This window comes from Pteropus alecto, unplaced genomic scaffold, assembly GCF_000325575.1.
Source record: "Pteropus alecto unplaced genomic scaffold, ASM32557v1 scaffold106, whole genome shotgun sequence".
Classification (NCBI taxonomy): domain Eukaryota; kingdom Metazoa; phylum Chordata; class Mammalia; order Chiroptera; family Pteropodidae; genus Pteropus; species Pteropus alecto.
This window is the reverse complement of record NW_006442103.1, coordinates 9,103,618-9,126,881: the sequence shown is the minus strand read 5'-3', so window position 1 is coordinate 9,126,881 and position 23,264 is coordinate 9,103,618. Positions and strand designations below refer to the sequence as shown.

The 23,264-nt window shown below is 39.4% G+C and overlaps 1 protein-coding gene across 1 annotated transcript in view; it reads left to right on the top strand.

The window, feature by feature from the left end:
- VAV3 (vav guanine nucleotide exchange factor 3) overlaps positions 1 to 23,264 on the top strand; it is a 312,054-nt gene that overhangs the window by 64,167 nt on the left and 224,623 nt on the right. The window contains exon 2 of the mRNA XM_006919579.3: positions 12,174 to 12,290. Coding sequence (XP_006919641.1) covers positions 12,174 to 12,290 — 117 coding nt within the window. The remainder of the gene's footprint in view (positions 1 to 12,173; positions 12,291 to 23,264) is intronic.

Below are 23,264 nucleotides of genomic sequence, written 5' to 3'. Positions count from 1 at the left end.
TCACTGGGGCCTTGGATGAGTGGGGACTACTGTATCAATTATCGCAATAGGACAGTAGGACATAAACAGACAATGGTAAATCAGGACCATGGTCTTCCTACAGAAATGCCATTCTAGGCAGTGGGAACTACATTTGCAAATTACTGTTTATAAATCATATAAAAACATTGTGATTGGTGTTGGATAAAAAACAAAAAAAAAACTCCACAAAAACCTCCTCCATATCTGCCTTATAGGACAAGAGGTTAAGAATAACCACTGCTGAAGAAACAGCATATAAATATCTACTTAGGGAGAAGATAGTTTCAGAATGATCTAGTATATACAGTCTCCTTGAGAATGTATACAATCTGAAAGTGTCTTCATTTTTTGGTGGGAAAATGGCTAAATTGGGTGCAGATATGGAGAATGCAGAAGTTAAGATATGAGAGTTGGGGATAAAGGGTTAAACATTTAATTCATTCAGATTAAGCTCGCTGGGGAATTTGGCTCAAAGAAGGAAAACTAAAGGTATCTGGCTGTGGGAATGAACAGAACATGGGTTAATATGCCCATCTGTTTTTTCTTTTTAGATGTTTCTATTTCCAGAAATAAAACACTGTTTATTTGATAGTGAGCTCAAGACAGATGTGGTGATGATGTCATGAGCGGTACCGGTGATTGATTAACAAGTTTTGTAAACGGAGTACAAATCTCCTGGATTTAGAGTTGGTAGAGTTTATTGAAAAGCTAAGAAAAAGGTGGGAAAAAGTAAAGACCAGGGAGCATTTTCTATACTTAATTGGGTTATATTTCTACCTACTTAAGTATGCTACTTGGTTAGTATTTCCAGAAAGAAAGATTCTATAGAAATAGTAGTAGATTTTAAGGAAAAAAATCGTATATATGCATGTGTCTGTATAAACATACAGATAACGTCTATGACACATATGGTATAGGTTAGAAAAAAACCTTATCTAGAAAAAACCTGCAACTTTCTTTTAATAAAATAAATTGTGAAATAATGGGCAGAACTAGAACCTGGAGTATAAATCAAAGAAATCTGTCAGGTAATAAAATCACAAGCGATAAGTATAATTTGCATAAAATTTGGGTATGATGCTAAATTGGGAGGAGTGTGGGTGCAGTTTGAATAACAATTAGAGAAGTTAAAAATGTGGGTGGAAAATAGAATGTAATTTGGCACACACACAAAAAAAACAATGACTGATCTACGTGAGAATAATTTTGTTCCAAAGTTGTTGAGTTATTCAGATTTGTTCAAAGTTATCCAGTAGAAGAAGCCTACTAAAAGAGGTGGAAAATAAAACATTAAGAAGAAAATGATATTCTTTGTAGGTGAGGGAAGGAGGGCGGGGAGGGAGTTTGCTTAGTCTAGAGCTAGGTGTTCTGCTGATTGGAATGGCAGGAAAAGTCTTTGCGTATCTTACATTTGGAAGTGGCCTTCATCGTGATCTTTTCTGTGCTTTTCAAGATTGTCAGCCTAATAACAGCCACTCACGATTTGAATTATGCCAAACTCTCAAATTCAGACTCTTTCTTTCAAATAGGTTAATGAATGTCTCATTGAGAAATGAGACTCTGAGAACTTTCTTCATCCGATAGCCTGGCTGTCCGTGGTTCTTGGGAGAATTGCAGAAAGTCAGCAAGTCTACCTGGTTGTGAAGCCGAATTAGAAATCATTGACCTTCCTTCAAGGTATCATTTCTCAGCTGAGATTGAAATAACTCATTTCACAATGAGCTGTGGAGGTTTTTCCTGTTATGTAGCCTCAAGTGAACGCAGCTAGTCCATTATTGCTAACAATTTTAGAGAAGTAGATGTTCTTGCTTTCAAATAAAAAAAAAGGGAAGCAACCTGTTTGCATTTGTGTCATTGAGAAAAGTCAAAATGGCTCTTACACACATACAGAAAAGGAAACGATACACTTTATAAAAGGGGTTGAAGAAAAAGAGATTCTTTCAGAGTTGTATAAAAGTGAACTTATAGCAGTCTATCCTTTAAACATTTCCTCTCTCACATCAGTATTGCTAACATTAAAGTGGTAGCGACAAAGGCTGCACCTTGAAAAGCCACTGAAAAGCCACTTAACCCCATCTATTGTGCTAGCTGTCTGGTTATGAAACATTTTCCAACCGAGAGACCTCTGGCCTGATGTGTAATTTTAGGGTGTCATATACCTGGAAGGTGTTAAACTTTCTCCTTTGAGGATTATGTGCATCTCTGTTGAGTGTTTTTCCACCATTTTAACTTGTAATATACAAAGAAATATACAAAGTAAGCTCTTTGTATATTTCTGCAGGAACAGAGAAGGGTGCGCAGGGTGGTTGAAGACTGGGTTATTAGAATATGTCACTTGTCACTGGATATACCTGGGAGACAGGCTAGGCGGCATCTCCTTACTGGGCCTTTCCATATGTGAAGACAAGAATTAATGGACTCAATCTGTGCCCCTTTTTAACATGCCCTGCCCCCACAATTTGCTAAGTTATTTTCAGTGACTGCCCCCATTGTCCGTGCAGTTCCCAAGACAGAGCTGTGGGTATAATTCTTAATTGTCTTTTTCACTCCTACCTCACTCACCCGACACATATTTAATCAATTACCAGGTCTTTCCTTCCCATATTGCCTCCCAGAGTTCTTTTCATTCCTTCTCCTACCATCCTAGTCCAAATCAACATAATTTTTTCATTGAATTAATATGACAGCATTCTAATTGTCCCTGTCTTGCCTACTTACCCAACATAGTCTCCCTAATAAAGAGAAAAGAAAATCATTTCATTATGTATGCTGCAAAATGGAGCTGGTATAACATGATAGTTAAAGATATGGACTCTACCCAGAATGTCTGGATTTGAGTCATGATTCCATAACTTTGGCAAATGCAGTTATATAAACTTGGGTAAACATCTAAACTTCAGTATATATAAAAGAAAAAAAAAAAAAAGAAAGCTTTCCTGATCAAGTTGTGAGGATTAAATGACTTAAACATGAGCACAGAGCTTGGTACATAGTAAGGACTCAAAAATTAGCTACAACAATAGTTATAAAATACAACCTGAGTATTCCATTCTTTTATTTAAAATGCTTTATCTCTACCATCTCTTCTGTGAAAAAGCCCAAACCCCCTTAGCTTGCCATGTAAGTCCTGGCTCCCTTGTCCAGCCCTGCTCACACCGCTCCCCTCCCGAGTGTTGTGTCCAGTCTGAACCCCTTCCATTGTCCCTCGTTGTCCATGCTTCATCTTTTCTCGTGCTCGCGCACACGCACTGTTTACCTGGAAAACCTCATTCATATCGGTTAAGTGACAAAACGCTATTTAGACATTTTGTGTGCCTTTAATTTTGATTCCTAAAATCATAATTCTGAATTTTAAGAAATCCTAAAATTATCTCATAGGAGTAAAAGAGATGGTTTGGCAAAATTGTATAATTTTTGGTTCAGTATAAGGTAAGGTTAAGAAATGATATATATTTGTCCTTGTGCATTATACACCATCTCTGGGGACAGAATGTTTTAAGCTTCTGCCGATGGAAAAAAAAGGACTATCAGATGGCTTCGAATCTCAAAGAAGTTACAGACTGAGAACTGAAGTAGTACTGTGTTGAAACATCAATCACATCTCTAGGCATAAAACACTCTCGCATGTTCATCAGTTGTATTCAGTGAACTCATTTCCTTTGAACGGAGTGAGATAAGAGTTGGTTATTAGGCATTCCACAAAGAAAATTATAGAATTACCTGAGAGGTACATTGGAGACCAGTTAGGCCCATCTTGTTTACATTAACTCTTTTTGTTGCAAGTGATAGATTGCTTAAGCGAAGTGTGAAGGTATTGGTTCATTTGATATAACTGGCTCACGTAATGTTGGAGCAGCTCAGACTTTGACTTCAAACTACCATTTACCGTATAAATTGAAATAGACCTGCTTGGGGAAATGGCTGAGTCCAGAACTAGAGCAGAGGAAATACGAGGTGGCCTGGGACAGCTTGATATAAGAAAATGAAGAAAATGGAGTCATGTCAAAGGACACGGGAACTAGTCTGAAGGGACATCCAGTGGTTAAATTTTGGATAATGGGAATATCAAAAAGAATAATGATAGTGATTGATTATTAAGCAAAAAAAAAAAAAAATTTTTAAAGTGTGGAGGGGAGCTAGGGGTCAGGGGAAGCTTTTTTTTAGGTAAGGATACCAGCTAATAAATGTGGAAGGAATGATAGCATTAGAAAAATCACTGTTTTATAGTCCCAAATGGAATAATCAAAGAAAGAACTATCAGTGGACACTAAATTCATGGTGCAAAACTTTTGGGAAATAGGACAACCACATGGTACCATGTTATCAGCCTAGATTTTCTACCAATATAAAAGAGGACATGTACCTTTACAACAGAGATGTGGCAGTAAGCATCTTAACCAAGTGAGGAATCTTAGCTTCAATAATAATTGGATAACCTAATATTTTGTGTTTTCTGATAGGATGAAATAGGAGGTTCACAGTATGAAGTATTTTTGCCAAAGCTGTTTAACTTGTAAGTAGACTTAGCTTTTGGTTCACAGGAAATACAAGTGATAGGTTTAATGATCCATGAGCAGATAATGAGACAAATGAAGAGTGTGAGACATTTCTATATGATGAGATGATCATCTTGGACTCTTCAAAAAGTCGATATCATAAAAAAAAGAGCAGGATTTTTAGGTTAACAGGTACTGCAAGGATAAAGCAACTAACTGTAATGGGTAAAACTTAATTGGATTCTAGATTGGGGAGCAAATATAAAAAGACATTAGGTAGGCAGTTGAGGAAATGTGAATATGGAATGGATATTAGATAATATGGAATTAATTTTCTTAAGTGTAATAATGGTATTTTGGGTATGCGGGAAAATACCTTCATTCCTGAGATGCATGTTGAGTGAAGCGAAGTACCACGATGTCTACAATGTAAACATTATAAAGAATCGGCACCCAAAAGCATATATGGCAGTATGTAGGAGTTGTTGAGTAGATGGAGTGTTCATGTATTCTTTCAGCTTTTCTTTTAGTTTGAATTTTTTAAAAATACAATAAACTGGAATAAAAAGTTCAACATGATGAAAACAAAGCACGGGTCTGGGGGTGGGCAGGCAGGCGGTCAGGCCCGCTCCGTCCAGCGCTTCTGCAATGGCGTTAGGGCCCCTTACCTCTAACCCTAAGCTCTGTTCCTTGCTCGAAGATGGACGCCCGTTGGCATCGAGCGAACTGTGATCATAGTGTCATTAGCCAGCTTAGGGGAAACTGTGCAAATCTCCAGATAAGCTTAGTAGAGAAGCTTGTCTTACTCACTTTTAGCCTTTCCCGTGTCTGGAACGTTGTAGGCATTCAAACACCATTGACTGAAAAAATACGTAAAAAGGTGACCAAATTTGAGGATTGTATGGAAAAGTGGGAACATACCAGTGACCTTTTTCAAATCCAGTAAATATTTGTGGAAGTTAATAGAATTGAACCGGTTCAGGGGCAAGTGAGGTTAAGATTGGTTCCAGAAGGAAGGGAAGGCCTGTTTTTAAATCTTCTCTTGTATGTGTGCAGTCATGACTACATTTCATATATATATATATTTACTTTCAGTAATACTTGCTTTTGAATTAAAGATCAAAGTACTCCAGTGGAAGTCTACTGTAGTTTTTCCTATACCGGTGGAAAATTTGAGTTTGGTGAGAAATCTTCAGACGGTGGCATGTGAAATTATGCTTTGTTCCTTGGTGAGCTATGAGTTGGGCACTTAATTATGTAAAAAATATTGCAAGAGAGCAGTTGCAGAATCCCCAAGAGAGTAATTATTGTCTGTCTTGGCAGATTGCAAGGCTTTTAATCTGTAAATAAGCAATTCTATGTGGAAGCGCTACATGCAGAGTGATTCTGTGTCATAAAGGTCTCTTATGAATTTTTAAAAGTGAAAGCAGTAACTGCATATGCCCATTCACTGCTGCCTTTATGCTTCAAAGGGGTTGTGATGTTTCCCCTGTGGTTTTAACCCTTCCTGAAACATTTAAGTATCTGAGAAGGATTCCCGTAAAGGGTAAAACTGTGTCTGAGTTAAGCCCATGAAAAATCTGAATGTTTCAAATGTAGAAGAAATAAAATGTGCCTTCTGCGAATTAAAAAACAAACCAGGATGAAAAACAAAACAAAATAAAACATTGACAGTGCTTAGAAAAGGAAAGTAGAGATTCAATAATTAGCTAGTAGGTCTCTAACTTACTGGAGGTGAATAATTTTATTTTTATGTGTACCATTGCTACTAACGTTTCCAAAAAGACTTCACTTAATTTACAATTGTGTGTACTTTGCTTAGGTGGATCTGAGTCTTTTAGATAATGAAAGTAAACTCTGTTTGTTTTAAAAGGTGTTCATAGTGTCTGCTTTCCCTATTGGCTCTCCTGTAGGTAGTGATGAGCTGAGCAGGCTCTTTGCCAAGGTCAGCTTCTCCACTTGACAGCCACGTCCCCCTCTCCTTTGCCAGCTCAAGGGCTTTTCATCTGGGTGACTGCCCCTCTTTCTTGCATGACTGACTTTCCCCTCTACCAAGTTATTCCTATCAAAGTAGAAACATGGTCTAACAGCTTCCATTGTTTTTAAAAAGCCCTTCCTCACCTCTCTCTACCTCCTCGATCCTGTACCCCCTGGCAGCAAAACTCCTCCAAAGTCTACATCTTCACTCTCTCTCTTCCCATTGTCTCTTCAACCTGCTCCAAGCAGACTTTCACTCCAGTCCTCCACACAGAACCTGCTTCTCTTAAGGTATGCTCATGGGCTTCACACGGCCCGATTCTAAGGACAGAGTTTGGTCAAAATCTTATTTGAGGTTCAGCAACAGCTGACACAGTTCATCACTTCTTCCTAGAAACACTTTCTTTACTTGGCTTCAGGAAAAACACATTCTCCTGACCATTCTCCTTCCTCACTGGTCACTCTCTTGGCTTCTTCGTGGGCACATCCTCTTTTCTCGATCTCCTGAGATTACCTGACCCCAGGTCTTCTCCTCTCTTCTTCCTTCTCCCAGCGTCATCTCAGAAAATATCATGGTTAAAAATGTACTCTATACTCTAAAGACTCCCAAATTTATGTCTGGAGTATACAACTGTACCCTGGACTTGAGACCGGTATATCCAGTTGCCTGCCGCCTCACATCCCGCTGAATGACTAATAGGCATCTCAAATTTAACAAAGTCAGAATGTAACACCTGGTCTTTCCACAGTTGTCTCTCACCCAGATTATTACAATAGCCTCCTGTCTGGTTTGCCTGTCTCCATCCTTGCTTCAGCCCCTTTCAACCTATATTCAAAACAAAAGCCTGAAAGACCCCCTTTAAAGCATCTGATCATATCCCTCCTCTGCCCGAAGGCCTCTAGAGTCCTTCATCCTCTAACCCCAATACCTTTCTAGCTCACCTCCGACCTTTCTCCGTGCCACTCCCTGTGCTCTAGCCGCATGGGCCCCCTTCCCAGCTGTACGTCAGGGCCCTCCCGCCTTAGGGCCCTGGCGTGGGCCGCTACTTTAGGCTACAGTACTCTGTCCTGTGATCGTGCATGGCTTGCTCCTTCACCACCTTCAGATCTCTGCTTCCTTTTTCATTTTTTAAAAAAATTCTTTGATCTTTTAATAGGTTAAAGGGTAGTGTGACTCATCAAAAGTATATAATAAGCAGCATTTCACTAATCAGTATGACCATAGAACCTCTTTTTAGTGGAACATCTCATAACACCTCTGGGACACTAGTTTTCATGGCAGACAGTTTGGGAATATAGTGGGTCGATTGCATTGATGGCCCCACCCTTTGTTTCTGGGCTCAATCCTGTGACTTCTTTTGGCCAATCACTTGTCAGCAAATATGTTGTAAGCAGAGGCTTGGCAAGTCCTTGTTCATTGAGGCTTGCTGTTTTGCTGTTCTTCAGAATCATGATCTTAATCATCCTCTTCTCTTGCTTTATCATATCATGAGGATTTGCTAGAGCTAGTCTGCTGAAAGAATGAGCGATTCTTGAGGAGAGTGAATTTGTCACAGATGAGGTCATTTGAGGCATGCTTTCCCCAAGGCAACCATCACCAAAAATATGATTCTAGCCAGCAGCCAGCTGACCTAGAAAACATACAAGTGAATTCAACAAAGATCAGGAGAAATCCCCAAATTAGAACACAAACCTATAGGCCCATCAGCTAAATAAATTGTGTCAAGCCATTCAATTTTAGCTGGTCTGTTATGCAATGTTATGTGTGGCAATAGAAAACTGATACAGAAATTGGAATGGAAATTGATACCGAAGTGGAATGTTTACACTCTGGTCCCAACTATTCATTTTATTTCCGCATGCAAAATACACTCACCCCCCTCCTCTCAAGATCCCTAAAGATCTCATCTAATCACATCATCAGGCTCAGTGTCCATGAAAGTAATATAAAACAGACGCACAGGATAGATTTTTGTCCCTTCATGAAAGTGGGCATCCTTGTCTTGTTCCTGGTCTTAAGGAAAATGCTTTTAGCCTTTCCCCATTGAGTATGACGTTAGCTGTAGGTTTGTCGCATATGACCTTTATTAAGTTAAGGTATGTTCCCTCTATTCTCACTTTGCTGAGAGTTTTTTTTTTTTTTTTTCCATAAATAGATGCTGGATTTTGTTGAATGCTTTTTCTGCATCTATTGATATGATCATATGATTTTTATCTTTCAATTTGTTAATGTGGTCTATCACATTAATTGATTTGTGGATATTAAACCAACCTTGCATCCTAGGAATAAATCCAACTTGATCATGGCATATGATGTGTTTAATGTATTGCTGAATTTGGTTTGCTGATATTTTGCTGAGGATTTTTGCATCAATGTTCATCAGGGATATCAGTCTTTAGTTTTCTATTTTTTTGTACTGTCTTTGTCTGGTTTTGGAATCAGGGATTTAATGGTGGCCTCGCAAAATGAGTTAGGAAGGCTTCTCTCCTCTTGAATTTTTTGGAATAGTTTGGGAAGAATAGGTGCTAATTCTTCTTTGAATGGTAAAATTCACCTATGGAGCCATGGGGTCCAGGACTTTTGTTTTTGGGGAGTTTTTTGATTACTTATTTGATTTCGTTGGTGGTAGTTGGTCAGTTCAGATTTTCTGTTTCCTCTTGACTCAGTCTTGGGAGAAGGTATGTTTCTAGGAATGTATCCATGTCTTCCAGATTATTCAATTGGTTGGCATATAATTGTTTGTAGTATTTTCTTATAATCCTTTGTATTTCTGTGGAGTCTGTAGTGACTTCTCTTTCATTTCTGGTTTTATTTATTTGGGTCCTCTTTCTTTTTTTCTTGATGAGTCTGGTTAGAGATTTATCAACTTTGTTTATCCTTTCAAAGAAGCAGCACTTGATTTTATTGATCTTTTGTATTGTTGTATTGTTTTTCTAGACTGTATTTCATTTATTTCCACTCTAATTTTTATTATTTCCTTCCTTCTGCTCACTTTGGGTTTTGTTTGCTGTTCTTTTTCTAGTTCTTTTAAGTGTAAATTTAGATTGATATTTTTCTTGTTTCTTGAGATATTCTTGAGGAAATTGCTATGAATTTCCCTCTCATGACTTCTTTTGCTGTGTCTCATAGATTTGGAATCATGTTTTCATTTTCATTTGTCTATAGGTATCTTTTGATTTCTTCCATGATCTCTTTGTTAACCCATTCACTGTTCAGTAGCATGTTGTTTAGCCTCCATGTGTTTGTGTATTTTTTAGTTATTTTTTTGTAGTTGATTTCTAGTTTCATACTATTGTGGTCAGAGAAGACACTTGATATAATTTCAGTCTTCTTAAATTTGAGATTTGTTTTGTGGCCTAATGTGGTCTATCCTGGAAAATGTTCTTTGTGTACTTAAGAAGAACGCATATTATGCTCCTTTGGGGTGAAATGCTCTGAAAATAGCAATTAAATCCATTTGGTCTAGTGAGTCATTAAGGCTGCTGGTTCCTTATTGATTTTGTCTTGAGGATCTGTCCATTGGTTTTAGTGGGTTAAAATCTACTGTGAGTGTATTACTGTTGATATCTCCATTTATTCAATAATTGCTTTATGTATGTATGTGCTCCTATGTTGGGTGCATGTATGTTTACCAGGGTTATGTCCTTTCATTGTATCGATCCCCTTATTATTATGTAATGCCCTTCTTTGTCTCTTATAACCTTTGTTATAAAGTCTATTTTGTCTAAATGTTACTACCTCAGCTTTTATTTTTCCATTTTCATTTGCATGAAATATCTTTTTACATCCCTTTACTTTCAGTCTGAGAGTGTCGTTTGATCTGAAGCGGGTCTCTTATAGACAGCACGTTTATGGATCTTGTTTTCTTATCCATTCAGCTACCTTACGTCTTTTCATTGGAGCATTTAATCTATTTATATTTAAAGTGATTATTGATAGCTACATAGTTATTGCCACTTTATTATTCATATTTATGGGTTTTCTCCCCTTCTTTTTACAGAAGTCCTCTTAACATTTCTTGTAAATCTGGCTCGTTGGTGATGAATTCCTTTAGCTTTTTCCTCTCTGGGAAGCTCTTTATCTCACCTTCCATTTTAATTGAAAGCCTTGCTGGGTAGAGTATCTGTGGTTGTAGATTTTTGTTTTCTGTTGAAATATCACTTGACATTCTTATGGGAGTCCCCTGTGAGTAACCAGCTGTCTTTCTCTTTCTGCTTTTAAGATTCTCCCTTTGTCTTTAACCTTTGGCATTTTAATGATGATGTGTCTTGGTGTGGGTTCGTTTGGGTTCCTCTTTTTTTGAGACTTGTAAATCTATTTCCTTCGCTAGGTTAGGGAAGTTTTCTGTCATTATTCCTTCAAATAGGTTCTCGATCCCTTGCTCTCTCTCTTCTTCTGGTACCCCTATGGTACGGATGTTGGTATGTCCGATGTGCCAGAGGTCTCTTAAACTTTCCTCACTTTTTAAAAATTTTTTTGCTGTTTTTATTGGGTATTCCAAGTTGCTGGTTTGATCCTCTGCTTCATCTACTGTTGATTCCTTCTAGTATATTCTTTTTATGAGATATTGTATTCCTCACTTCTGACTGGTTCTTTTTTATGGTTTCTAGGTCCTTTTCTATGCTTACTATCTCTGTTGAAGTTCTCACTGTGATCATCTGTTCTCCCCCTAAGTTCATTAGACATCCTTATAACCAGTGTTTGGAACTCTGGTAGGTTGCTTGCCTTCATTTCGTTTAGTTTTTTTTATCTGGAGTTTGCTCCTGTTGTTTTATTTGCAGCATGTTTGTGTTCTCATTTTAGTTGCCTCTCTGTGTTTGTTTCTATATATTATGATAGTAATATATATTATGATAGTAATATCATAATATATTATGATAGTAATATCATAATAATTCCCAGCCTTGGCCATGTGGCCTGTGTAGTCGGTGTCCTGTGTGGCCCAGTGTCCCCGTCTCCCTGATCACTTGCACTGAGGGCTCTGGGCATGTTCCTTGTGTGGGTTGCGTGTGCTCTCCTGATGTCTAAGCCTTGATTGCTGTTAGCACATCAGGGAATGGGATTGACTCTTGAGCTGACTGGCCGTGGGGACTGGCCACGCCCACAGGGTAGGAGCTGCTGTGTCGGGGCTGACCCCATGGAGTGGGATTCACCCCAGCCGTCTTGTGTACCTGTTGAGACCACTCTTTGAGTGTGCCACTTATGGGGCTAGTCAGGCAGTGCTCTGTTGTGATCTGACACCAGCCTCTACCAAGTCTGCCATCTTGACTGAAATCTTGTTTTCTTCTTACTGGCACTTTTTCTCACTGACACCTTCCTTAGCCATTCCATTTAAGCTCCCCTCACCCCCACCAGCACTTCTGAGCCATCTCCTAGCTTTATTTTTTCTATTGTGCTTATTACCATGTGAAAATAAAAACATTTATGTTTTTGTTTTTGTTGCTGAGTTTGTTCTCATCTGTCTTATTAGAATGTAAATTTCATGAGGATAGAATTTTATATCCCTTGTGCTGAGAGAAAGTGGATACTCAGTAAATAATGCTGAAGAGTTATTGAAAAACAACCTGAAAAGCTGATGGGTTCTTCCTTGTCATTTTTATAGCATTTTGGGAGTGACAGAGAGTAGACAGCATTCAGAAGTATTTACTACATACTAATAGCTATTTCTTATTCCATAGTTTCTCTGTTTGAAGAACATAAGAACATTCCTCACGGCCTGTTGTGAGACATTTGGAATGAGAAAAAGTGAACTCTTCGAGGCATTTGACCTGTTTGATGTTCGAGACTTTGGAAAGGTAATTACATTTTACTTTTTACATATTTATTAGAGAACATTTGAACCAATTACTTATTTGTTCTTGAAGTAGGACATGTGACTTAAGTGGTCTATATATTTGAATTCCGTAGTTAAATTTCACATAGTTGACTTAGCAAAAAAAAAAAAAAAAAGTAGCAGTAGCAACTCTCTCAATGAGATTAGAATAAGGATATTATCTTATCCTGAGGTAAGTTTTCCTGCTGGTTATTTAGGAGGGTAGGATTACTGTTTTTCATCCTTTAGATCAGGGGTCCCCAGTTTCCGAGCCATGGACCAGTAGCGGTTCATGGCCCGTTAGGAACTGGGCCACACAGCAGGAGGTGAGTGGCGGGCTAGTGAGTGAAGCTTCATCCGAACCTTCATCTGTATTTGCAGCCTCACCCCAGCGCTAGCATCACCACCTCAGCTCCACCTCAGATCGTCAGGCACTACAGTCTCATAGGAACATCGGTCCCTGGTGCCAAAAAGGTTGGGGACCACTGCTTTAGATAGTTTGTTGGGCCCTCATGTCTAAGGACCTTATTCTCCAGTCTTCTCTACATCCAAAAGGCTCCTAATTTTTGGAAGTTGAGAACATTCTGACTTGGGTAGGTGACTTGGGGAAGACATGAATCACTGGAATATTTGAGATTGTTGAGTAACTCCTTTGCTTGGATTTCAGCAAATGTGTGTTGGGTTTTTGGATTTCAATGATATTTGTCACATGGAAATGTTTTAATGTTTATGGTTATTGTGTGTACACCAAATATTTATGTATAATAGGTGACCGAAATCATCCTTTCACAAGTTATGGTCATTTATTTTGTAGTCACTGGGCATAAAATTAAACTTCTTGCATGTGAGAAGCCATAAATGAGTCAGATGATTAGGGTGACTTTATTTTAGCTCCTGCTGACATAAACACATTATAAAATTAAGCACATAAGAAGGAGAAAAACCAAATGATATCGAGAAATTTGCCCTTACTCTTGTAATTCAGGTACAAAAGCCTGTTTGGGGGTGGCACTATTTGATCTCTAAAATGGAACATTTGGGTTATAAAATAAAAACCAAACCATGGATTGGTTTGCTTGGCAGTGGGAATATATACCACAAACTTAAAACAGAAACATAAGAAATTTGATGCTGACATGTAGCAGGATGGGAAAGCCACCCTGCCTGGGAGAGAGAGAGCTTGAGCTCTCGATCCAGAGTCACTTTGCGGTCTTCTGAAAGTCCCCAGTCTTCTCAGTCATCAGACCACCTGCAAGTTTGGAAGTCTGCACAAAAGGAAATGGGTATTAGAACATAGTTTCCGAGATCCCTTTTTCTCTGGCAAGCTGTGATTTAACTGCCTTGAGGTTCAAAAAAGTGATGGAGGAGATAGCATATAATAATAAGTACAAGGAACTGAAAACAAGCCTCCTCGTAAGGAGGCGATAGCACATTTGTCTGTGGCCATGAAGTTGAGCCGCGAAGACAAAGAGGAATTAGGTAGCATCTTAGGTGAGGATAATCCTCTAAGATGTTGGCCCTGAAAACACCTTAACAGCTTAAAGAGATATTTTTCTTTCTATCTTTTGACTCTTCCATGTAGTTTTAAAAAATCCTCTTTGATTTTCCTTTCTTTTCACCCTCTCTTTTGGAGAAATGAAAAATGGAAATGAATTGGGGAAATGAAAACTGGAAAAAAAGCCTTGACTTTTTAAAGCTTTTCAAGGAGCTCTTCACGTTTTATTCAAGTTTGTAAGAAATGATGTTGACAAAGACTGGGATATAACATAAATTCTTTAGAAACACATGGCCTTGGTCTAGTGGAATACCTTTGCATGCTAGATCGATTAGACAGCGGAGGCTTTGTAGGAGAGTTGAGATTATAAAAAGTCGAATGTAAAGGAATAAACTGTATGCTTCTTATGGATAAATGTAATTCTGTCTGCTTAAAATATTTGGGCAGTGGTAAGTCTGAAACAGAATTAAACTTGGAATAGTGATTGAGAATTTGATCCTCTACTTACCACTTTAAATTAATCACATACATTTTCACTACTGCCAAGATTGGTGCAGCTAGCTCTTAAAAAGTGTATGAGAACTAAATAAGCCACTGAAAAGAAAAGAATTTTGGATGCTGCTTCATAATTTACCAATAATGCTGCTATTCAACATTATTATTTTAAGCAAAACCACCAATACTACCACTTACGGAACACTTTCAGTATAAGCAATTTTTCAATCATATATATATACACATACACACACACATATATATGTATGTATGTATGTATGGGTATGTGTGTGTGTGTGTGTGTGTATAAATAATTTTTTTAATCCTCCTAACAACCCTATGAGGTGTAAGTACTTTTATTTTCCTCATTATACATATGAGAAAACCTGTACTTTAAGTCACATATCTAGTAGAAATTGGAGCAATGGTTTGAAACCAAATCTGGCTGATTCTCCACTGCCAGACTGTAGAGCAGACATTCACGTAGCCGACGTCATATGCCGGCATCGTCCTACGTGCTCTGCACATACTGACTCAGTTCTCATACCAAGTCCGCCTTGCAGGTACCATTATTGACCCCATTTACAAAGCCTAGATTATAAGCAACAGGATTTGGACAATTCACACAATTAAAAGTTTTTCGGTTTAAGAAACATGAATAGAGTATTAAGAGACAAGGTAATTCCTGATATTATGAATATAAATTTTCACAGGGTGTAGACAGGTGACTTTATTTCTCTCTATTCTCTGGGATTTAATGAAATTTTCAATTAACTTAACATGAAAAATATCTATATCTATGTGCTTCTCTATGCCTCAATTCATACAAATAGTGAATCTAGGATTCATGTACTTTTGGCAACTTTTTGCCCAGGAACATATTAATTGTGATAATAGTATCTAATGCTTTTGTAGCATTTTGAAGCTTTCAGAGTGCTTCGTATCACTGATCTCAGTGCTGCAAAGGAAATGAGCAAATGTTCCCATTTTTCAGATGAGGAAACTAAGAGATGGGAAGTTTAAATGGTGACTTTAAGGTCTTCTTGCTTGAGGACACAGCAGAATCTGAAGCTCGGGCCTTCTGACTTCCCAGACCTCTGCTTTTCTCGTCTGCCATCTATGTTTTGGGTGCTACTGTCACGTGGATGCTCTGAGAAAAGGAGAAAACCAAAGGAATTTACGAAATTAAAATCCATGAGTGATCTGCCACTTGGCATCTAATTACACTTTATCTTTAGAAAGAGGAAGACTTTAGGATATTACATGAGACTGCATGTAATGGTGGTTAAGGTTAATAACTCTAAGTAGACGAATGTTTCATAGATTCTTGTTCATACACATGTAATCGACTTTTAGCTACACTCTCTCTCCATTTCTTTATTGTGATGTATTCTGTTGCCTAATCTTTGTCCAAGCTTTTCCTTGTTTTTGGGTTCAGGAAATCTGCCTTGAATCGTAGGATTTGATATGGATGTGTTTTCTTTTGGAAATTGAGAAAATCCTGGGAAAGTGCTACTCAATACAAATGAATGTAATTTTTCATTTAATTTATGAGATGGTGAAGAGCACACATTTTGGGCACTCTAGGAGGACTTGTGATAATTTTGCCTTGTAGTGTCATCTTTAATGCCTAGTACTGAGCTCTTTACCTAATGTTAGTAGAGTATTCATTTCAATCCAAACTCATATGTCAACAAAGGTTAGAATAGTTCTGAACACTTCCTGTACCTTGATTTAAAAAAAAAATCACACAGGGATGGGGAACAAATTTAATTACCTGAACTCAGGAGTCAAGAGAGGCCTTGAGGTTAACTGTGACTCTAACTCCCAGAATGGTTAAATACTGAGAAAGTTCCTGAAAGAGGCGGAAGCCTTGTCTGAGTCTTGTCCCTGTTCTGAGGTGGACGGAGCTTGGGTGCCCTTTCCTAAAGAATCTTCATAGCTTCTCTCTGGCTTTGAGTTTGTTTCTGTGTAATTCTGAAAAATTATTTACTTTCTTACTTTAAAAAAGGATGGATTCTTTTCTGGCTTTCTAGTAACAAAAGCTAAGTAAACTATTGTTAGTTAACTTCTTTGCTTAAGAACTGTAATAAACTTTTCCCCTGGAATATTAGAAATTATTATATTCCTTTTTACCTTGCAACAGGGTCTGTACATTTTCTCAGTTCCATGCTGTATGTAAAGGACTTTCTGTTCCTTTGTTCAGATCGTTGTTTTCTGATGTATTTTTTTGCCATTCAGAAACATTCGCCACCGAGCTTTCTGTTGGCACGCTTACAGTGCAGAAGCACCTGGGATTTTTCTATAACTAGACTATTTCTAGTGAGTGATAGAAATCAGGCTGCTGCAGCCCAGGTGATTGACGAAGTCGGCTCCTTCCTCTGGCCACTCTGGGAGGGTGAAGGGCCAGTCTGCTTCCAGCTACCCACAGACTTCACGTCCATTGTTTCAACTATTATGAAGCTCGTTGCAAGTGTAAGGTGATGTGTTTTCTGGAATCAGAGAGAGTCACACCTGGCCAAAAATAGTTCCAGCTAATTTTAGTTGCAATAGGATAGTTTTGGTGTGTTAAGGTTCAGGACAGACCCCGTCAAAAGGAATACATAGCATTGGTTTACACGTGGGTCAGGGACATAGGTAAGCACGTGATTGAGAAGTGGTGGTTAAGATCGTGGCTTCTGAGTTGGATCTCAGTTTGAATTCTGGCTATATTCCTTACTAGTATGTGATCTTCGGCAAGTTACATAATCTCATTGAGCTTCATTCCGTTTCTTCATCGATAAACTGCAGTTAGATGAGAAATGAAATAATGTATGTAAAGTGCTTAACGGAGTTTCTAAATCCAATGTATGTAATGTTGACAAATATTAGCTGTTATTGTTGCTGTTATAACTCATTACTACTGTTAATTGGTTTCAAATTCGGTGGTAAACACAGAGGTTGACTTTTGAATTGAGTGCAAGAACTAATGATCTTGGAGGAGCGAGCTTAGGAAAGAAACCGTCCCCTCTAATGTGGTATAGCATTAATCTTTTATTCTGCACAGCCATCTTTCTCTCTCCTTTTGTGCTCTTGGATCTCCTCTGAGAAACCACCCTTTTCTCTTTTCCCATCGTATAGTTTGGATGGTTTAATCAGTTAATCCCATCCCTTTGGCCACAGTGATGAGTTCAGGGAGGGGGCAAGTCACTCATTTGGGGCCAGGCTGATGTGCTGAGACATTTGTATGGGCAGTTTTGTTTTGCTCTCCTCCTGCTATGGAAGGGTGTGGCTATAAGGCTTGGAGGAACGACAGCCATCTGGGTTCCACATGGAGTTTCAAAGCAGACTGCGTTCAGAGGGAGCAGAGCTCAGGAATACCCTAGTGGTGTCATGGGAGGCTGGAATCAAGCTGTGTCCAAAGCCCAGACACATACATCTGTGGATTTTTTCATGACGTGAGCCAATGCATTCTTCCTTTTTTCTTCCTCAAGCCAGTTTTCCTTAGTTCTTTCAACCAAAAGTGAGAGAAATCTAAGGATCCACCTGGTTTTGTCAGATGAGTTCAGTTGTGTCGATATGTGAACTTTTCTCGTATTCCCAAAGTTCACAACACGTGGAGACCATCCTGTAGCCTCTGTATCTTCTATAGACTGTGGAGAAGATATGAACACAGAGTCCTAGAACATCTCTGTTTTGTAGCATGTAGATAACTAAATAGAAGTGTAATCCCAGCTTTGTGGTAAATGTGTTCTAGTCCTTACCATTGACTCAAGGAGTATCATGGACCTTCAGATTTGGAAAAGACTCTCAGAGTCATCAGACATCCTTCCCATGTTTGTACACTTCAAGGTCAAGAAATGGGCATGTGTGCCTCGGCAGACCGAGAATTCACCTCCTCCTGAGGCCCTCAGCTGTGTCTGTGTATCGGGACCATACAGAATGATTTGAAGATGACCTGAAAGCCTCAGGGTTAAAAGGACTTAAAGAAGCCTCTAACTTAATCGCCTGGAAATGAACAGGGCTTAACGATATTTATTGACTTGAACAAAATGGTCCAAGAAGTCAGAAAGCTGTGCAGGATTCTGTGTGACCACTGCGCGGTCACTTTCATCCCCTCTAATTCTCAGTTTCCTCATCTATAAATGGAATAATAATTTCTACCATACGGAATTGTTATGAAAATAGGGTTAATTGGTATAAAACGCTTGGCATATTGCCCAGTAAGTGATCAAGTGTACGAATTTAGATCCAGTGTGGAACCAATAGTTTGCATAGATACAGATCATTCGGAATTCTGAATGTGGATATGTGTAAAGTCAAAAAGATGATTCTAGTGCCATTTTCTTGAAACTCAGTTTATTTCGTTTGATTCTTTCTGGCTCAGAGTGTTAGAAAAATCGTAATATACACATATGGTTCCTTATACCTTACGTTTCTTGGGCTTTTCTGGTACAAACATGTTTAATTTTTTTTTTTGTTTGTGCATACAGAGTTTAGTTGAGAGATATGCAATGACACTTTCACTGAAGGTAGTCGATGCCTTAACACTCATCAAATGTTTCTCGCCCCCCCACCGAGGATATAAACCAAATTAGCAGCTACATCAGATTCAGGATAGGAGGTGATTTGGTTCTTCAGCATTTTGAATACATTGCCATTTAAAAATAAATTTGAGCTTGCTGAGAAAACCAAGGGATAAATGGTTAGGTTAATGTAGAAAAGAGCTTTAAAATTGTTTGTGTAATGGATATTCACAGCTGTCTATACTATCTCCATTAAGAGGCTGTAGTGTCCCCCTGCCCCAGCTCCCATAGCTTATTAGCAGAGACCTGCTTCTATCAAGCTATCGTCACACTGTGAGCTCCAATTTCTGTCCCATCTGTAAGCCCTCACCATATGTGTTACGATATTTGCTCAGGCTGCGTCCTTTGTGCATTTTCACTTTCCTCCCTTCCCAGCCTGACTTGTACACCTCAGGGTGTACATATAACGGTCCGGGGGACCTCTCCCTGCCAGCCTGTGCTGTTACCTAAGACCAGCCTCTCAGCATTTGTACCCGGGTGACGGTGAATCTCCACGTCCCCATTTCCTGCTTCCAGTCCTTGTATGAACAAGGAAGCTCGCCCTCCGGAGCAGCACACACATCCCAACACGAGGACAGCTGACCCTTGAGGACATGTAATGGTTTCCTACCGCCTGTGTATCTCCTTGGAACTCTGCTTGGCTTTCCCTGTCACTAGAAAACCCTCCTGACCAAAGGCTTCTCAGCTTTTCTCGGGTGCAGGTGGCTTCAGGGACCTCACTTTGGCATGGCTTGAAAGATCCTTATTGGCTAGTGCACGCACACTGATCAACAATGAGAAACATCTTTTGTATATCAGTATGTAACCGGGATGAATCATTTTGACATGTAAATATAATTTTTGCAATTACTTGTTTGAACTCCCCACTCTTATTAGAAGTTTGACGTTTCTCTCTCAAAGTATTTTCCACCCTCAATTATTCAAAAGTCTCTGGCGCTTTTGCAGTCATGTTTCCAAGCACCACGAGGCGTCACTAGCATGGCGCTACTGAAGACCTGCGTGGTTCCTTCGATGGCGCTGGTGCCAGCATGCCCTGTAGTTCCAGCCCCACTCAACCCCATGCTACCCAAACCAGCTACCTTCTGCCCCCACTACATTTTAGCCTCTGCATCGAGCCTGGCCAGGACACACTGCCCCAGCTTTGAGGTGAATTCTTTTTAGGGGCTCCTGATATTCTTCTCTTCCCGCAAGCTTGAGTCGGGGCTTCCTTATTTAGTCCCTACGGGGATACCGACAACCACTTTCAGAGCAGCTTTTGAGATCTCTGGTCCCTTTCCTTCCAAAAGGCCCTGGACTTTCTTCTGCACATGAGCCAACTTCCAACCTCCAGCAGGCTCAGCCTCCCAGGGGTGCTGTGAGGAGTCTTCCTCTGTCAGCCCGTAAAAGCCTCCTGCATCCCCACTCCCCCCACAGTAGGGCACTTGTCTGGATTTCCATAACTAAGGGAGAACTCTCCAGGGAGTCCTTCCCGAACAAAGACAGCTTGTTGCAAAGCCTCCTTTTTGTCTGTTTAAACGGAGAAGGAGGGAATAGCTTCTGGACTTCTCAAATGTGTACGTCTGGTTGGCCGTTAACACAATTTCTGCCTCTTTAGCAGGATTCTCCTTTGTTTTTACACAGAGCTGGCCCTTTTAGGAACCTCTACATCTATTTCACTCTATTTGCTGGTGTATTTCCCAGGGGTCCTTAATACTAGGCAGATTCTCCTATTCTCACCACTTCTTGTAGAACTCTAATACATGAGCCATGCCAGGACCGTTCTTTGTACATCTCATCTTAGTGATTATTCAAGTTCAGTTTTTAGTCTGCTTTCTAGTTGTTTGTGAGCCAGTTCAAAGAATCTTTCACTGTTTTCTAATCATAATATAGTCGAAAATGTAGAGAACAACATTTCCCAAGGAACCCCTTTGTCCTGAGAAATGTTAATAGATGCCTGGGAAGAACATTCTTGTTCAGGTAAGTTTGGTAAACACTGCATGTTATATCCTCTCTCTCCAGGGGGCTCTAGTACAGTAAAGGCACTGAAATCTCCTGAAGTGGGGAAAACCATTACCCTTGCTTAATTTAGGATTTCTCAGATTTGTATAGCAAGAGCTTTTAGGTATCTCAGGATCACTTCAAACTCACAATGTATAAAACTGAACTATTTATTTTCCCCTCTTCAAACTCATTTCTACCTGGGTAGAGCTGTTTCTTTATCCGCCCTGCCAGGAACTAAATGGTTACAAATGCCTAGTCAAGGCCTTCATCACCCAGGTTATTAAAGCAGTCTTCTAAGTACACGTCACTCACTGCCTTCAGGTTTGAATCCCTTCATCATCTTCAGAGTAATCTTACAAAAATGCAAAACCGGTTGTGCATCCCTGTTCCTTATAAGAGAATAAAACCCAAACCCTTTTACCAGTCACATAGAATCACTCATGATCAGGCTCCTTGTCTGCCTTTCTAACCGTTTTTCTTGCTTTCCTTCCCCTTAAACTCCTTGCTTCGGTCCCACCAAATTATTGGTCATAATGACTCTCCAGATTAATGTGCATTAATATTGTTTATTTTGCCTGGAATCCCCCTTCTTCCCCGTGTCCCTTGTCCTCTTCAGTAACTTGATTCAAGATTACACACACATACACGCACTGCTTCAAGTCTGAGGACGTGTGCTTTCTCCAGAGCTCTGGGTGTAGTTGGTTCTTGGAGGTATTGAATCCTCCTGGGCTTCACTTTGCTGACTTGTCTCTTCCTGTTTCTAAGTTGCGAGGTGGGGGGAGGTATCTTTGTCCTCCTTCTCTGTCTTACAGAAATGTGACCTTGACACATTCACTCGGCTCTCTTCCTCAGCTCATTCTGAGACTTTGAAAGCAAGGAAACCTGGGTTTCACCCTCCCTGTCCCCAGCTACCTATGTGGGGAAGTTTCTCAACTTCTCAGAGCCACTGTTTTGATCTGTCACATGGACGGGTGGTGCTCCCTGCCTCATGGGATTGCATTGACGAGTGTGAGCTGGATTTTGATGAACTGCCTAGTCAGCACAATGTGGGGCTGAGGCCCAGTCAGTGGTAACTTCTGAGCTATGCACCCATCATTCTTCATTCTGTGGATGTCTCCGTGCTCACTCTGCCAGGTGCCTGCCAAGTGCTGCTTAGTCAGGGGACAGGCAGTCTCCTGCCCTCGAGGTGCTATTTGAGTTCAGGAAACAAAACAAGTAAAGCGTAAATAAACAAGATAATTACAACCAGTGATAAGTGCCATTGAGGAAATCAGCAGAGTAAAATGATGAACTCCTGGAGGAAGCCACTTTAGTTAGACAGGGTGGTACTGGAGACTCAGTAACTGCTGCAAACTTAAATTAAGTTTTAAATAAGTCATAGAGCTCGTTTTAACCCCTTAGGGTAGAACCCCTTAGGGTCGTTCTTTAACTCGGTCTCAGTTTCCTCATCTATAAAATTCCATCTGATTCTAAATTGCCACTTATCGGTAAATGTGATATGTACATCCTGCATTTTATAAAGTAATGTTTTGATTTGATATTTCTTACTTATGTAATCCTACCTGAAAATACCTAGGCTTAGGCTTTTCCTCTTAGCCCAGGTCTACCGTATTTTCAGTAATATCGACATTCCTTTAAAATTTTGAGTTATAAAAACTAACTGTCCCTACACTTTGGAGAGAGAAAGGCGTCGTGAAGAGGTGAGTGCGTGATAAAGACTGTCGCTTCGAGTTCGCATCCTCACTTGGTATAGTTAGGAGAATATTGTTAATTCCGGAAATGGAAATCTCGTTTGAGAACTGAAATCGATTTTCTCAAGAGTTCCTCCAGAGATTTACATTGAATCTTTTGGGTAGTATTTTCTAAAAATCCTATTAGATTCCTAATATCCATGTAAGTGAACACATAGCTCTAGGTTTACAGATACACGCAGATAAAGTATATGCATCTACAGGCATGTTGTCTGTAGCAACTTATTTATCGAACCTTATGTTTTTAACTGTATTAATAAGCGTAATTTATGATTTTAACTCGTATGCATATATTTTCTTAAGTACCATATCACTGGACATTGTAATTCCTATTACGTGACCACCTGTCTGAGCTTTATGATACCTGTGGTTAGGGTTGTTTATATATAACATAAGATTTTTTTGAAGAGGCTTTTAAACCAAAGGTGCTTTTAATCCTGTCTTTAAGGAATGCCCCACATTGCAGAAGATACAAGTAATTAAATTATTACAGTACAGCACACTAAGCGCAATGATTGACAAATGAGAAGGTGCCATGGGGGAACGCAGGAGAAAAGGAGGCCATTTTCCTAAATGTGGTTAAGGAATGTGCCTCAGAGTTTATTTGGCCGAATTTAGATAGGAAAATAGGAAGGGTGCTGCTGCTGGCTGTTATTTTTTAGGCGCTCACC